The 18,156-nt window shown below is 36.2% G+C and overlaps 2 protein-coding genes across 3 annotated transcripts; one reads left to right on the top strand and one right to left on the bottom strand.

Moving 5' to 3' along the window:
• The first annotated feature begins 198 nt into the window (after positions 1-198).
• LOC140788401 (uncharacterized) lies at positions 199-1,371 on the top strand. The gene has a single exon (XM_073137648.1). It carries the CDS (start codon positions 199-201, stop codon positions 1,369-1,371), a length of 1,173 nt encoding a protein of 390 aa, XP_072993749.1.
• Positions 1,372-1,641: 270 nt separating this feature from the next.
• Positions 1,642-16,268, bottom strand: LOC140788485 (serine/threonine-protein kinase STY46-like). 2 transcript variants are annotated; one of them, XM_073137746.1, is made up of 16 exons: positions 15,883-16,268; positions 15,197-15,311; positions 14,441-14,532; positions 13,838-13,954; positions 10,658-10,712; positions 9,136-9,246; positions 7,766-7,816; positions 6,304-6,485; positions 6,099-6,206; positions 4,718-4,791; positions 4,417-4,592; positions 3,573-3,668; positions 2,547-2,627; positions 2,391-2,444; positions 2,024-2,158; positions 1,642-1,936 (listed from the first exon to the last, which is right to left on the bottom strand). In XM_073137746.1, exons 1-16 carry the CDS (start codon positions 16,074-16,076, stop codon positions 1,859-1,861), a joined length of 1,719 nt encoding a protein of 572 aa, XP_072993847.1. In that variant the 5' UTR covers positions 16,077-16,268; the 3' UTR covers positions 1,642-1,858. The 2 variants fall into 2 exon arrangements, with proteins under 2 accessions (XP_072993847.1, XP_072993846.1); XM_073137745.1 differs by lacking the exon at positions 6,099-6,206 and having other exon boundaries at positions 15,883-16,209.
• Positions 16,269-18,156: the final 1,888 nt, after the last annotated feature.

Raw genomic sequence — 18,156 nt, 5'->3', positions numbered from 1 at the left:
CAGTTTATTTTCTGATTCACCCCCTCGAGATTCCAAAATTCTATTTTAACTCACAACTGCCCTTCCCCGCCAAGCTGTCCACCGTCCCACCAAAGTTCGTTAGAAGCCGTTATCCACGTCATCTCCTTCTCATAAACCTTTTAAACCCTCCTCTCCTCCCTCGTCTTCTCCCCACGAAAACAAGAAGATCTCGAAAAGATGACCAAGAAAGGTACTTGGTACGTCCTCCCCAAGGAGCTCGTCGCCGCCATCGTCCTCCACCACCACGACGCCCTCGACTACCTCCGCGCCCGCCTCGTCTGCAAGCGGTGGGACAAGGACGTCACCCCCCGCGTCCACCTCCCTCTCCAGCCCCCATTTTTGATGCTCCCGAGCACCATCTACACCGGCCCTTACTTCAACCTCGCCGCCCTAACCGTCCGGCAACTCCTCACCTTGGAGACCACCCACCACGCCCACTGCTTCGGCTCCTCCCGCGGCTGGCTCTTCCTCCTCGACCTCTCCCCCACTGTCTCCCTCTTCAACCCCATCACACGGGCCGAGATCCGCCTCCCCAATCTCGACACCATCCCCAGCCAATTCCTCTCCACCCAGCGCACCGCCCAAACTGCCTTCCTAATCCAGTCCACCATCGACGTCGGACGCAAAGAAGTCGTCAAATTAGCCGTCCTCTCTTCCGACCCCATCCATGATCCGAACTTTGTCGCCTTCATCTCCCTCGCGCATTTCAACGAACAGTTCTTCTACTGCCGAAGGAGGACCAGATCTTGGACCCCGCTACGTAACCCCTTCCTAGATTTCGTCTGCCGCGACGTCAACCACCAGTCTCAAGACCGGCTGCTGTACGCCATCAGCTCCGACAACCGCCGCATGATCGTCTTCGACTTCCACTTGTCGTCGGTCGTGAAGGCCTACTCCCTCGCCGGGGTTCCGGAATCCGACCTCACCTACCTCGTCGGGACGCCGGCCGGGGATATGCTCATCGTCACCAGGGATCTCGCCAGCAGCTTTCCCCCCGACGCCGCCATCTTCAATGTCTACAGGCTCGAACTCGAGCGGAACAACCCGCAAGCGTCGGCGAAACGTGTCCAAGGGATCGGAGACTACGCCTTGTTCGTCGGAGTAGGGCAGTCTCTTTGCATCGACGCGAGAGAATTCCCCGAGTTCCATGGGAATCACATCTACTACATCTTCGAGTACGAGAAGGAGGTGAATGGGAAGATGGTGACGAGCGAGAATGTTGCGAGATTTAGCTTGGCGACGGAATGCCCGGCGAAGGTCTATGGATTGGATAAGCTGCCGCTTAAAGACTATAGTCGCGACGTGCGCCAGTGCTGGTGGATTTCCCCCAACTTAGCACAAATGATGTAGGTAATGATTACTGCTACTCTCTTTGTGAATTTTTGAGAGGTAATTGCTTAGTTTTACTTGTTTTGATTGGATGCATGGGCTACTTGGTTGGAATCTTGATGAATGTTTCCATTTCGTATACTAGAAAATGAAATTTTGCAATTGAAAAGCAAAAGAGTGCTTTCTGCATAGATGTTCTTATTTCTTATTTGTTTCAACTCATCTATGATTTATAAAAATAGTACAATGTTCAAGTTTTGGTAAGAAAAAAAAATAAAGGCAGAAAAATGATTAGCGGAAAATATTGAGTTTCATAAACTTGTCAGTGATTTCATACACTTGAGAATGCAAACTATTACAATGGTGAAACCTGAAGGTGGCAAATTCACACAGAATAAACATGGTAAAAATTCAAGTCGACAAAAGAATTGTGACACAAAATATGAAACAGATGATAAGATAAAACCCTGTGCAATGTGATGTACAACTACTACCTCTCGTTGCAACTTCAATGGCCACGCTTGAGAATCGAAAGAAACCCTCCTGTTGATTTTTCCTTGTGAACATCTCCAGGGTGTGCTTCAACCTAATTTGATTGATCATATGAATAGTATATCGCCACAGAAAGGAACCGACAGGAGATAAATAGAAAAACAAAATCTTGGAGACGAACCTCCTTGGCAATATTCTGGAGGGTCACTATTATTTCAGAAAATTCTGGCCTTTGAGTTGGGTTGTGCTGCCAGCATTTCTCAAGCAGTTCAGCAATCTTAGGATGGGTATTTTTCGGAATGGTAGGTCTCAAGCGCTGTAGAGAAGGAAGAGGGAGACAATCTTTTAATGGATAGCAATGTCGCCAAAGTACAGAAGTCCTTCAAGTAACAATTTACAGATTTGCCAAATCAAGCAAAGACAGGGTTACTGGTGCATGCTCACTCTTGCCAAAAACTCACAAGTCTATGGAATTATCTCTTCCGGAGAGTGCTATAGAAAATTAAGTTTACAGTATTGGGGTATCAAAATTCAGACATGATGCTTACCTTTTGAACCACACCAAGTGCTGCTTGTAATGGTGTCAGATGTTCATATGGAATCTGGTATTGCAAGGCAGAAAGAAATATAAGCATTATCAACTTATCAGAAAGGTACAGTCACCTTGCGACTATTATATATAATCATTAGTTTGCTGAAATTACCTTTCCTGTAAGAAGCTCCCACATCAAAACTCCAAAGCTAAAAACATCAGCCTTTTGATCATAGGGTCTATGCTCTATGACCTACAGCCAGACACATGTTTGAGGTGAAAATAAATATTACACTAGAAACTTATGAAATAGAAGAATGCCAAAGAAAGTTACTAGAGCCTAGATAGAGTATGTTAGAAGAAAATTTTCTTTATTCCCTCGACAGTAAGAAAAGGTCTGTTTTCTAAGTTGATATAACTAATTATGGATAATTGGATTTCTATAGAAGCATTAAGGACCATGATGCCAAAATTTGCATCTCCAAAGTAATTAAGATACATAATTGAGCCAAAGTGCCTAGAGAAGTCAACTTGATCGATGTATTCAAATACAAAAGATTCAAGAAGTGTCAGAGGCTGATAGAACAGAAAAACTAAATACATTCTACCGGCAGTGTCTAGTCACAGAATATGTCAGCAGTCTCACTTGAATAAACAACATCAGAGAACAACAACATATTCACTTACTCGTGAATCTTCACTGTTTATCTAATACTTCAAATGCACGATTTCAGGAGGCACAATACAAAAATTTCTTGCAGTCATCAAGAAAGGGAACAAATCCCTTCTCCTTTGTCTTGTTCAAGCAATTTTAGTCCAATTGTTGGAAACCACTTCGCTAAAGGTAAATAGGACCAAATATGTCTATAATTCTCATCTTTTCAGATCTACTTTTTGAAGGATAATTGACCTAGATTTGTAAATAGCTTTAAATTCAAATATACCGATTTCAGTTTATTATTATGTATCAGTAGATACATGCACCAGAAAGGATATCAAAGGTCAAGTTAGAAGTCCATAATTTGAAGAACCAGAGAGGACTGAAATATATTATCTACATTGCATCCCATCAATCTACTCAAAGACAATAAAATTCAACAGCCTCCATCAGAAAACAGGCACATAAAATAAGTGTCAATAGTTTACATATAAACTATAAATAAACAATAATACAAAGCATAGATGCGTAAGGTAATACCTCAGGCGCCATCCAACGATATGTCCCAGTTTCTGCTGTCATAATCCCCGATTGAACTTTAACGCGTGCAACACCAAAATCAGCAACCTTAACAACCTGAGATATGATTTGCTCATTCAAGGTCAAAGGCATGTGAGAAATAACAAATTCAAGAAAAGCTAAGGATGCAATAGTTGCAAAAGGAGGGAGGACAGCTGAGATGCAGGAAAGAGATAGAGAAGAACCAAATGAGTAATCTAGCATATAAAAGTGCCAATTGTAAACATAATAATTAGAGAAAGAAGCAAGCCATTCAACATGGAAACTGGTTTTTCTCATCTCTTGTGATGACTGAAGAGTCTAAATAAATAATATAGCAAGCATTTCCTATCCATTTACTGCCATTTGTCAATACTATTCTGGCATATGACATTACAAGCTCCATGTCCTTTACATAATTCATCTCTACTCATTTTCTAATTCCTTTTAGAGTGTTTCCTCCAGCAAAATCTTCCTTGGCATCTGAAGTAACTGGCACTTGCTCTCAAAGCAAGATGACACATGCAAACAAGCCAGTTATATACAGCTTTCAAAATATGTATGTCATCCCAAATTTTCACTTGGACTTCTCACTCTATAAAAGGTACACATAGATACATTGTATATACTGCATCTAGTGTTATAATTTCAAGGAGCTTCCCTAGGTAAGTACATATTTCAATTCAACTTGTCACCTCAAATGTTCTTTTGGAACTGCAATTGCAACGACCAAGAGCAGGGCTGTACCAACAGAGCTATTGTATCAGTGCATCTTGCTAAGATTATTTTAGATGGATATTAACAGAAATATGTATATTTAACTTGCCTCTTTTTCATCCATGAGAAGATTTGCAGATTTCAGGTCCCGGTGAATGATATTATTTTGGTGCAAGAAGTTCATTCCTTTTGATATATCAAGTGCAACTCTAAGTAAAGTGGGAAGGTTGAAGACACGTTTCTTCTTATGAAGGTAGTCATATACACTCCCTCCTGACATATATTCTGGGAACAATATACAAATCATTGAGAATAAGTTCTCAACCGAAATCCAGCAAAACAAGATTATCAAGATTCCAATACTTGCATGTTAAATTAACCATCACAGGTCCCGAAGTTTTGGATTCTACCTGTAACAATACATAAGCTTGGAGTTTTCGTACATGCACCAATAAACTGCACGACATTCTTGTGGCGAACCTTCCTGCTCACACAATTATAAGGTGAAAGATAAAAGAAGGGAGATGAAAGAGATACTTCTCAGAAAATGAAAGATGATTACCTGCCATGAAGGCAGTCGGAGTTAGATCCTCACATCAGAAAACATTGAAAGCATACTTATAACTTCAAAAGCTATAAACTCTCACATTTAAAGAATCTGAAAAGGGTAAGAAAACTTTATCCTCTTGTCTATGGCTTTTTAACTTCTGTTTTGTGTTTACTTTATCATCCTATACCTACATCCTAGATAGAATTGTTCAAACCTTTGAGATGTCCTAGACTGCAAAATAGTTTTTCTCCCTTTTGTTTTCCTATTCAACTGAATGTGGTGACAAACCAGAAACAGGTATTATTAGAATTTTGTATTACAACAATCCTAACTACCCGAGGAAAGGAATCGACTCTGCAAAAAGGATATATCTCTGAATAAGTCACTGTTAAATATACATGTCACCAATAAGATGTACTTAACAAGCTCAGAGGTAAATATGCTAGAACTACATAGATGTGAAGTGTAAGGGAATTGTGTTGAATGATCCATATATGTATGAAATAAACAATACATCAACTAGCCAAACATTTGTGCAAAATAACCATCCATTTCAAAATAAATTATAACCATTGTCATTCTGTACTTCTGATGAAAATCTGGCAACATCTGATGAGTCCATAGTAGTTCAAATTATAGTTCCAGAAACATTTATACCAAAAGTGACAACACTAAACAAAGAACTCAAAATTCTGAAAGAATATAGCAAAAACATCAAATGTTAGTTTTCTATAGGGTGCATAAAAGCATTGTTATAATTAGCACATTGTATGATTAATTGGGTGACATGGGTGTGTCAATTCTTGCAGTCTACTGTTCTTTATTATGACAATAAGATTTATATACCTAATGCAAGCAACCCTGTATTTCATGAGTGGACCAAGTGTATTAAGGTGAATGCTTATTTTGTTCGGTATCAATATCTAACTTGTCTTCCTCATATACCTTCTAATAAGTAGATAGCTTATCTTTTCACCAAGTCGAATCATAGTCCTCATCTTGGTGTCTTACTAACAAACTCTGTGTGTTTGATCCACCTTCAATTTGAGGGGGTAGTGATGATATATATAAATATATATATATATATATGTTCTTATTATATACCTGAGGATTATTATATCACATGTATGATGTTGTGTATGTATATCTATCTTTTCTTAATGAAAAAGAGTTATTCTCAACTCCTCAATTATAGCCCATAAAATGGAGACAAGAAGAGTAGATTATGCTAAGCCAACAACCTCATAATATATACTTCCTGAGCAAATTCTTGTTGCATATCCAGATTTATACGCTCAGGATTGAGCACTTTAACGGCGACATCTTGACTACAGTATGTACCATGATAACTGAGAAGAGATAAAACTAATAATTAATCAGATGATAAAAAGCATAACCTTTGATTAGAGTAAGAGTCTTCCATGATAGGTAACAGGTAACACTTACACATCACCATATGATCCAGATGCTAATTTTTTGTCAACACTTAGTAGCTTGACATCAAGTTCCCATACATCAGTTCCATCTGTAGGTATTTTGACATGGTCAGCTGGTACGAGCAGACTATCACCAACTTGCATATTTTCCGCCAAAGGAGACCAAACGTTAGAAATTGACTCAACTTGTGCCTGGATAGAATTTCAATTAAAAGTAGAAACTCATTGCTTTGTTTGAAGTAGATCAAGAAATTTTCAAGACAGAGCTAGAAGAGTATTAACAAATATATCAGATTGAATCAGAGGCTGAGAAAGAAATGAAGGCCTCAACTGGAGAGGCTTTTATGGTGGAAAAGAAGCAAAAGACAGAAACATAATTATGTGCTGAATAATTTTTCTGTCTAAAGAAACAAGTTTCATCTATTTTTTACTTCCTCTCTAAGAAACTAAGGGCCCGTTTAGTTTGAGTTCAGGGAGGGTCCCTGACTGGTTCAGTAATCAAATATTTTTTTTCTTTTTTATACCTAATCAAATTTACTCTTAAAAAAATCAAGACTAAAAAATAAAATCAACTAATAAAGTTCGGGGCTTAGCCTCAAACTAAACAAGCCCTAAATTACTTGGGCTTGTGATACTATCTTCAAAAACTTTATTCAACCTTTTCAGGTCAGGATAAGTGAAACGGCAAAATGTCAGTTACATTTGATAAAGGATTGAATCCTAGAAGCATGTGGAGCATAGTCAACACTTTTCTTACTATGCAAATTTTGAGTGCCAATCTGGAATAAATATCACAGTGAGCATGAAATTACAAAGCTGCTTCTTTCTTATTTTGGACAGGACTTACCTTGGAGAATCTTAAACAGTTCTTTAGAGGAAAGGAGATCGTGTTTCTCTCCAATTGCTGAGTAACTGCTATTATGGTAGTTCAATTAGGATTTCAATTGCTTGATGGTAGGAATTCTTCCATCATTCTGGTATGAAAAAGTTGGATTCTGAATGATATGAATATTGGGAATTCTAATATGTCTGCTACTTTCTTGTCCTTCATAACTAAACCAAAATTGAAATGTGTAAACATTAAAAAGTAATATAGAGGGAAGGATATTAAGTCAAATTCCATGATTTTAGGAAGGCAATTCTCCCTTGCCCCATCGAAGCACTGTGTGGTAGCCCTCTCTTCTAAGTTGGCATTAAAGCATCTATAAATTATACATGAACATAATCTCCATAGACCCTCATCAAAGACCCTTAAGGTGCTTTGGCTTAGATAATATCCAAAAAACCAAAGGCAAAAAGGAATAAAGAAAAAATGTTTTAAATGACCAAAAGTAATGACCCACTTCCCTGAAACTTATCAGCATACTAAATGAATCATTTGATTTGCTTGTCACTCTAATTAGCATAGGAAGTAAATGGATAACCAACCCAGGAGTTAATGAAGAAAAATTGAACATGAGGGAGAAAGTTACCTCGATCTTTTGAATTCCCTTCTCTAATTCTTCCTTAAGCTGCTCAGTTTCCTACAATGGATATAGTAGTTATGATGCTTCCATGATGAACTAAAGAATAATATACAAATTAACTCCTGACTCCTGACTACTACCCAGTAATAATACTTTGAAGCGCCTAACTTGACAAGCAAAACTGTTTAGCCATTCTACTCAACATAGATAAAAAGTAATTATTATAGAAGTAGCAGGAAAATGGTCTATTATTACAAATGCACATATTTGCCTTATGGAAGACAAATAACAATTAGGATATGAATGAAAAACAAGGGATTAAGATGTATAACAAATTACATTAAAAAATCAAGATTTTGCAGAACCAAGAAAAAGTGTTTATAATTTCTAAGGTACTTGAATTGAAGTGTGTTTAAAGATCAAGAAAAAGTGAAAGGGATCATCAAAGATTCCTCTATTCAACAATCACTGACTTGGTTTTTGAGGTTATAAAGATGGAAAAGAAATTTAATTCAATTCCTAAATCCTAACTCACTCAGGTCAAAGTAATAGTTGAAGGCAGAAATGGCTCCAGGTGGAGAAAAGGAGCTTAAAAGGAACCCAACATACAGACTAGTAAAAGAACAATTATTCATTTAAGAACTTAACGTACAAGAAAGAGCATTTCTATTTATTCTAATATTTAAGGAAAACATTCCACTATGTTTGTTCATGTTCGTGGATCTTACAAAATGGAGAGCACTGTTTGGACAGATCTTTTTTCTTTTAAATTTTAATCAGTTTCTGCTTTCCCAGTAGATGAGAAAGATTCATGCACCATTCTGTCAGAAGATTCTGGAAGAGTCAAAAGTCCTGCTAATCTTAAAAATATGAATTTACTTTCCTCATCTTCGAAGACATGCATAGAACTTGTTCTGCTCTAACAATGAAGTACTGACAGTCACGAATATTCTCTGATTCTACGAGTCGACAGAAGCTTCAATAGCATCCGTTTATCCAATTAATACATTTATGGTTACTGGTTAGTGAGAGGTTGAATATTATGTGCAAATGAAAGTCATTCTTCAATTCATCTTCTTCAAGTAAACAGAAATTTCAACATCCGTTGGCCTTACTATCTAATATCGAGCAAGTTTAAGATGGCACCACACCAATATTCAACCTTGCTTGCATGGCCCATTCCGATGTTTCATGTGGAAGTGCATACCATAAGAATGCAAGAGGCATATCATCTAGGATATGCTTATGGAGGAGAGAATGTCAGATCCATAACAAAAAAGCAACAATGCATGTTAGGAGAAAATTAAACAGTCCCAATTCCCAAGTTCACTATCTCAATAAAAAAAAATGCAAGGACATGGAGAATAATAGAATACCTCACAATGCCAGCCATCAACAACAAAAACATCTAATGAATAGCCATCATTTGTGGAAAATATATTTGCTTCCCAGATGTTAAGGCCAAGTTCGCCAAGCAGAGAAGTCAGCTGGAAATATCGGATAACTGTATTACCACAAAGCAAGTTTATGAAGCAAGACAAGAGAACAAGAAAAAAAAACAACAAACTATAGTAACTTCATTAGACATTTTAGTAAACACAGTCTAGATTTACTTGATAGCAATAGTACTTATTTAAAGCTAAACAACTTCCGAAGCACCATTTAGAGGTACAGTTACCTAGAAACTTGGCAAAGGCACAAGAGTGCTTTATTGACGAGAATATTTTAAAGAGCCTGAGGAAAAAACACCTTCCTTTCTATCCTACTGTACATAAGAGTGCTTTACTTAGGTTGCACACCTCATCCATCTTTTATCCCTTCTCCTTCCCTCTATACCATCAGGTTTTCCCCTCCTTTTCCTCTCCTCCAACCTCTACTGCAAAGAATCACCTTCCTCTTGCTGTTCCACTTCCTCTCTGGTTTTGATATCTTTCCCTCTTTTCCTCCTCTTCTATTGCCGTCTACCACCGGATCAACTGAAACAGTAGTGCTGATGTGCTGCTGCTGCAAATCTAGATTATGGTAACTTCTTACTCTCATATATCACCTATTGTTGCTGCAAATGCTGTGCCAAAGTATTCTTGTATCTCAACCAATTCCTTACATAGTTTCATCCTTCTGTTTTCTGCTCTAGATTATTTCCTTTTCTTCCTCCTAGGAGGCTACAGTACAAGGTGAACTTTACCATCATCCAACTCACTTCAGTAAACAAGTGAAGTCTTGTTAATAACAAAGATATATAGTAAAACTTCAGGTGAAATATAGAAATCACACTCATGGATTGTCGTGCTGATAGGCACGGTCGACATCCATACAGAGAGAGAGAGAATCTCAATACTCCTTTATCGCCACTCGTTGACATGTGCCACTAGAATTGACATATACTACTTTTAAAAAAACCAAATTTGGGGTCTCTTTTATCACTTATGATATCTCTTTACATTTGATTCTTAATCTATGTAAATTATACTTCAAATTTTAGAAATCAAGGGAAACTTCAACTTTCCCCTTGATTCGAGAAAAATCATGAGAAAAATTTGGGAAAAAATCATGAGATTAGAATCTAATGGCATATATAGAACTAATATATAGTGTTAAAGGATTTTCTTTAACTCATAAACATATTATAAAGCCCTATAAAGGTTTATAAATTATGTTTTGGTATTCAAGACTATTCTTAGTGTCGTTGCTCGGCAAGGCACATGCCGAGCTAAGGTTGACACACCTCGTGCCACTGGCATGACAGTCCTCTATCACAGAGTAATCTTTTAATTTAACTGTACATAATTGCTCATCTCCTGCTTAGAACAATTTTTTCTATGAAATAAGAGTTTCAATCTGGAAGATTCTTTAAAAGTTATTAAGTGCAGTCCCTAAATTGGAAACATGTAGGTGTACCTTGTAAAGAAGTTTTGGCTTGTCTTTTGAAGAAAAAGTGATTTCGTGCATAGACCTGCAAGATCATCAAAAGTCACTCTAAATACTTTTTTTATTTAGGTACATGCCTTATCAACAATGAAAAAAAAAAAGAATAATTTTAGTATCCAATTTGTAAACAAGAAAATATTAAGTAAGAAGATGCAACATAGAAATTAAGATAATGGTAATTATACTCAAGAAGAAAGTCTTGCCCACAAACACTTTACATACATTCTAAAACTATGCAGATTGGCACCATCCAGTGTTGATAGAGATCATTGTGAGAGGGAGAAAAAAAAGTGAGAAATATGAAAGGCTAATAAGTTGCCACATCATCTTATTAGTAGAATGTTTATAAAGTGGTTGTAGGCATAGCATTACCCTATACTCAAATATTCTATGTGACAGATGAAGAAAGGGAGATGATAACGACAAAGCAAAAGGCCTCTCGGATTCAAAATCCACATCAACTTCAAGCTAAAATAAAAATAGGCATATATGACTAAGCCATGATGAAGAAAAGAAGAAGAAATCCACCCACTGAAGAAGTAGGAGTCCATGGGCAAGTTTAACAAAATAAATCACTATGATGGCAAGTGACAAAGCAAGATAGAATGATTTGGCATCATCTATGTCATTACATACTCTAACAACCAGAATTTTAAAAATAAATAAATAAATATGAAAAAATCTTTTAGATAATGATTAATTTAGCTTTATCCTTTATATTTTAGGATTTGAATTAAAGCGAATTATATTTTTTTATTAGGTAAGAAAATTAATTAGAATTCCTATCCTAGTAGGACTCTTATACCTTTGATCTATAAAAAGTGAGGCTTAATTTTTAAAAAAAAAAACCTTAAAAAATGTTTTTAACGGCGGCACTGTAGCAGTGCTACAGTGCCGACGAAAAAAACTAGTCATTGTAGCAGAGCTACAGTGCAGAGATGAGGAGGTCCTGATCTCTTACTTCCTCATCTAAATTTAATTTTGTTACATCATTACCTTGTCGGAACTACCATTGTCGAACTCGTTCATCGAGAAGTCACCAGAGTAAGCAAATAACACCAAGCAAATCATATGTAAAAAGTTTTTACTTGGTTATTTGAGTTGAGTTATTTCACGTGGACCTTAGACGAGTGAATTTACTCACATAATTATCGTCTCGTATTTCACATTATGATTCATTTGTATTATTATTCATGTAAGATTATCTTTCATGCATTATCATCTTTTTATGCTATGTTGTATTTCGTATCATACTTTACTTTGTGCAATACTTTAGTTCATAAAATGTTGATCTCCGTGTATTATTATTCTTCGTGCAAATAGTAAAATATTAGCTATGGGCTAGTAGGATTTTAAGAACACACATGCTAGATATTCTTTGTGCATCTCCCTATAGCGACTCAAGTCTACTTTGAAATCCAGGGAACAAATTTATACATGACCAACATATGATCCGGTACGATTAAGGAACAATCGAGGGGACAAACTTATGCCTGATCAGTACATGATCTGTTTAAATGACTCGGACGCGGTTAAGGAACAATTCAGGGAACAGATCTATTCCTGATCAATACGTGATCTATTTAGATGACTATGGCGTAATTAGAGAATAGTCACAGGCTAAATCAAAAAAAATTCTGAGGTGACTCTAATCTCCTTTTCTAATTAGTGAAAAAGATATGTTGCATTTATTACATAGTGACACCTGACGACTCTAATCGGATCAGCTATGAGAAAAAAATTCGAGCGTCATCTCGAGTTGACTTATAGTTGATGTAGATCCACAGGGCATTAACTCAATTGAGACAAATTGCATTATTATTATTATTAAAAATAATTCAATATGTTAAAAGTGAGCATTTTATGAAATATAACTTACTCTGATATTATTTGTGTCGTTATTATTGTTATTATAAGCATACTTAGTAAAATTGTCATTTTATATAGTTGGACTTAGATTTATTTCAAACTATATTTATAGATTCAGATTTATTTAACTTTTGAGTGGATTTCACTCATTGAGCTATAGTTGTTAACTGATGGGATTCCCCTTCTAACATTTTAAATACTGATCAACGTGACGACTGAGCAAAATGCACTAGCACCCTACCTCCACTTAGAATCTATTCTTTTTTATCTTTTAGTTCTATCGGTCTTTATATTTTAAACAATTTGTTAATTTAGTTTGATTAGAGACACATTAGTGATAACATTTGGTATTTTCCTTATTACTGGATTATAATTATTGGAGTTAGATATTCATAATTAAATTCTTGTCATTTTGGACCTGAAAAAATTATTAATTAAAACTTCATGTATCTCAAGTGTATTGAGATATATGACTGATTATGATTCCGATTTTTAGGTTGTAATATACTCCCATAACCCAACCTCTTTTGGCTAACTCTATTTGATGGGTCAACATTCTACTCATAGAATTTATATGTTCACTACAAAGAAAAATATGTTACTTTTAATTGAGCTTCTAGCTTGCTAAGTTCAAATGCAGCCCACGGATACCTAATATAAATTACAAATCTATGTTAACCGGTTAAAGATTGAATGTTAAATGTAACATAAATACTAAATAAACCTTGTCTCCCTTCATGTTGAGTGGTATTATTTGCTATGTGCATATCTTTTCTGTAAAGTGTAGTTTCACTTTGCAACTCTTAAGACTTTCAGAAAAGAAAAGGACATAGATGAAAGATTCAAACTAAAAGAAGAAATCTCATTTTTCCACAAAATAACTTCAGTAAAGAAAAAGAGAGGGACAAAAAGAAATCCCTGGATAAGATGGCAAACTTCATCAACTTTACAGTGTTAGTAAAAGAAATACGTGAGAAAATAAATAGGAAAATACGAATTAAGTGAAGACAGATAGTATTTTAAGGAAAAAAATGATATAAATCTGATTACACTGAAGTCAGTTCTCAGGAAAAGGTAGCACTTTTATAGATACTTAAAAGAATGCTAACTGAATCTAATATTTGTACTTTAACCATGCAGTTTTAATATCAGATATCATCCTAAACATACAGCACTGTTATCATCTAATGGCCCTTTTAAGATAATGCCATGGACCATCGTATGAAACTTGTAGGCAATAACAAACATAAAATATGAAGAGAACTACGAATCAAGAATAACCTGGCAAGATGTTGAACAGAACCCGGGTTGCTATCATCTTGAACATGGCACTTGCTAGCTTCCAAGGCAAGAGCCTCAAGATTTACAGATGAACCAAAAGCAGGAGGTGGGTGAATGCTGATAAAAAAGAGAGCATAATAAAAGAAACGACAAGTAGTAGATAGAGAATAAATAGACATACATGAGAAGGCGAATGGAGAGCAAAAGTATGCTAGTTTAGAAAAGGTTGTTTGCATATAACACCAATAGTTAACCTTATTGGAGAAAACCTCCAGAAGTTAGATATTTCCGAATCATCCCCTGATTTCCTCGGAATTTCCAAACAGACCCTATTCTCCACTAACAAGGATATTCTTGGTATATTTTATTTCCTATTTCCATATGGATTTTCAAACGTCAAAGAAGGATCTCAGTCCTATAATATAATACAATAAAATTATGCCTTATGACCTAACAATGACAACTGGTCTTTTGCAAATAGATCTGAAAAAAAGGAGCCAATATACAAATTTGTCAAAAAAAAAGAGACATGTAAGGTCAGATAACAAGAACCACAACAAAAAGAAACAACATTTGAATGACAAAAAGAAGAAGCAGGTGCACCTTTGTCTGCTTGTGCGAGAAGAAGAAACTTCCTCCACGAGTGTCTCTGAATAGGAAGAATCACTCTGGAGTGCTTCACGTAGTGGAGATATCTGAAGAAGAATTTTACAATGAGAAAAGAAACCGCGTGTACAATTGTCAGCTTGTAGTAGTCTATGGTTGAGTTACTTCAGCAGAAGAACAAAATGGATAAGAGAAGTTGAAGATTCAAAATAGGACTAGAACCAATAGTTATATAACTTTGTGAGAATGAAAAGCCCAAAAAATAACTCAAAGTGTATACACTATACACACAGAAAGAAAAAAAAAATCTAAGACTGAAGAAAAAATGCATTTGCTCTTTATACATGAAATGTTATTATTTAAGCATCAGTTCTTCTAAACACTGGGATAGAAAAGGATCTTCCTAACAGAAGAAGAAGCTATCAAACCAAGTACCTTATTATCTCAAACATTGGAAAAAAAAAACTGATATTACATTGGCTAAAGTCAGTTGAACAATATGGTTTTTAAATTTGGATTGTTGATACGTTGAGCACTACAAGCTCTTGTTCAACTGATGCCAATCTCAAACATTAGAGAAAATAGACTAGCTTAAAGTCTATACCGCAGTTGAGGATGACTAGGACAAGAGCTGTAGGGCCTTAGCTTCAAGCCAAATTGAGGAACCAATTAGTTCAACTGATACCAATTTGTTTCAGAGGATAACAACGAAGTAGGCCAACACTGACATATTATTCTTTATAAGAACTCTACCTGAACAACTCGCACTGCAAAAGCAGTCTGATTTGCAGAAGCTTTGGCCTGCTCAAACAACTTCTTGTGCATTAAAACATCTTCCGCTCTATCAACATTCACGTCTAATGCATATCTACAGCATCAACAATGTGACAATCATATCAAGGAAAGATGATAGACGTCAGAAGAACTAAATGAGAAATGGTCAAATGAATGTACCCAACAAAAGAAACTCACTCCACCCAATCATGTGGTCAGGAAGCTCAATCATAAGAAATAAAATCAAAGTATTGGAAAACCAAGACAATGAAGTTTTATATTTATTGATTAGAATTCCAATTACCAGGTTGCTTCTTCTTTCCTGCACCTCTCTAAACAACACCAACAGATGGAGAAATGCAAATACCCATCAATAATCTAACAAACACATCACAGAAAGATGGTATCCATCGGGGAACAAGATGATAAATGCACACAGTGAACACTCGTCAAGAAACTCGATCAGAAAGATAGAAACCCCTAAATTGAAAGTACCAACCCCACCCACGCCAAAAAAAAAAAGTCTCTTTTATCCGTTGACCTGAATTCCAATAACCAAGTTGCCTTATTTTTCATGAAAATCTTAACAACATGTACAACAAGATGGTTACAGAAGCATCTACCATACCACGATCGCAGACACAAGAAGGAAACAGGAAATCTACCGCGCGGGAAGGCGATGGAAATGATCCCAGAGCTCGTCCCCGAAGGTGCTCGCTGACGCCTCCGGAATCTTGGCGTCCCTGAGGCGGCGAAGGACCTCGTTGCAGACATCCAGCCAGCGATGCTGCCCCTGGTGTCCCTGCGTCACGTCCATCGCACGGCTAACGCAGCTCTCCGTGGCCTCCTCCATCTCCATTAACGAACCCGCCCGAAGAAAAAGTAGAAGACGACGAGACGAAAGAGAGAAGAGGTCTAATCGGTTAACGACTCGAAGACGAAGGAGAGGTCTAGGAGAGGAAGAAGAAGCCCAGAATAGGAAAGAGATAGAAGCGGAGGAAGACGGAGAAATTTGAAAGTGATAAAAGAGGAGACGGCGAGGGGAAGCGTGAGAAGTTGGTTTCGTTTGTTAAATATCGGTTAACAATCTTTTATTTATTTTAGTAATTTTTTCAAATCACATCCTATATTTTATATATTTTTTGATTTACACTTTGTCTTTTGACAATAGTGTAAACGATCTCTCATTGTCACCTTTAACACCTTGGTATTATTTTAATCAACTAAAATTCCCTTTCATTTTTTATATCTATTTATCATCTTCCTAACCTATTTTTTCCATCGTCACCGTCACCGCCTTTCCTCGTTAGTAGTGTCACATCATTTGTTCCGTAGATTTATCCACTAAACTGTTAGTGGTGGTGCAGATCCTTTTCAATCTTTTTTCTCTTCTTTCTAGTGTTTTAATTTCTTGTTCACAAATGCTATGGATATTGATCGATGCTTTATATTGTCTTTAGTCGCTAATGAGCTCCTATGGTGACAATAGAATATTGTGGTTCTCTTGGTTGTCGACTTCACCGTATTCTGATTTATCTTCTAGAAGGCTAACTATAGCTTCCTATTTATAATAGCAAATGCTTTCCTTGTAGTCGTCATCATCTTCTTCCGAGCCAAATTTGCCTTGGTCCTTAATAAATACCAACTCTTCAATTGGTAACTATCTCCACCGATCACCCATCACCACAAAAATCATCTCCAGTGCTCAAGCTCGGCTCGTTTACATATCTTCAAACCTCTAGTAAGCTTGACTAGTGAAATCCATCTTTACCACCAACCATCTAATTAGCTGTTAGGCCGAGTTGGACCGGAGTTGAGTAGAGTGGAGCTCCTTTTTAGTTCCAATCAAATTCGAGCTAAGCTTAAATTAGATTAAAAATACCTATTGAGCTAAGCCAAGCCGGGCCAGCTCGCTCAAGTAAAGCTCGTTTACACCCCCCTTAAAGTTAGATATAAAGCTAGCAATCTCAGCCTCGATACATAAATTAAATATATGGGTCAGTCTTTTTAAAAATTGAATCACAAATAGATCAATAAGGAGTTACAATAAACCAAAGCAAATAACATAAACTACTACTGTTGCGCTATAAGGTAGTGGTATTTCAAAAGCATCATAGATTTTTTTTTTTCAAACATCAGATAATAGGAACAAGCACCGGTCGAATTATTGTAAGTTGGGACTTTTTATTAGTCAATAGATAAATATAAAACATGGGTCGAACTACCTTCTAAGCTAAATTAAACGTCACCCTAAATATATATATAAAAAAAGGTCACCCTTCACAGATATTTTACATCCTCGATTGGAAGAACTTTGTACTATCTGGGTACATGGCAAAATGCTATGGACTGCTCTATGTTATACAGGATACACTAAGTTGCTACTCTTTATATATAACCCCAAATTTCTAGCCTCAGGCTTTCTTTTTTTTTTTTTTTAAAAAAATTTCAATTAATGTATTCAGAAAGCATGTTGCACGAAAATACTATGTAATAATCAGACCAAGCAATCGTTAGGTAATCAGAATATTATGCGCATATTCTATGCTCATCGAGCTGTTATTTATATAAAGCATCCTTTTCAAGAAGATCAGAGAGAGAATTATTGTTCTAGAATACGCGTTATGAGGATGTGTATGCTCTTTTCTAATCAATTGGAGATATCAAATCAACCTGCAATTACATTTAGCTTCTTCTATCTCTCTTTTTTTGTTTTTGGATGATCCATAATTCTATCGATAATGATGCATATAGAGTTTGCATGTTAAAGAATATTTTGGTTTATCTCTATATTATTTATTATTATTGTTATTCCCACTAAGATAGTAGTTACTTGTAGCATAATCAAATGTAAATAACCTGAAATAAGATGGATTTTCTTTTAATAATGGTTGACCTGATGATAGAGATAGGTATACTATTTAATAATGGTTGATACT

Source organism: Typha latifolia, chromosome 5, assembly GCF_019914945.1.
Source record: "Typha latifolia isolate L0001 chromosome 5, TyphaL0001v2, whole genome shotgun sequence".
NCBI classification, from domain to species: domain Eukaryota; kingdom Viridiplantae; phylum Streptophyta; class Magnoliopsida; order Poales; family Typhaceae; genus Typha; species Typha latifolia.
Note: the sequence above shows the minus strand (reverse complement) of the source record. Positions and strands in the feature narration are given on the sequence as shown.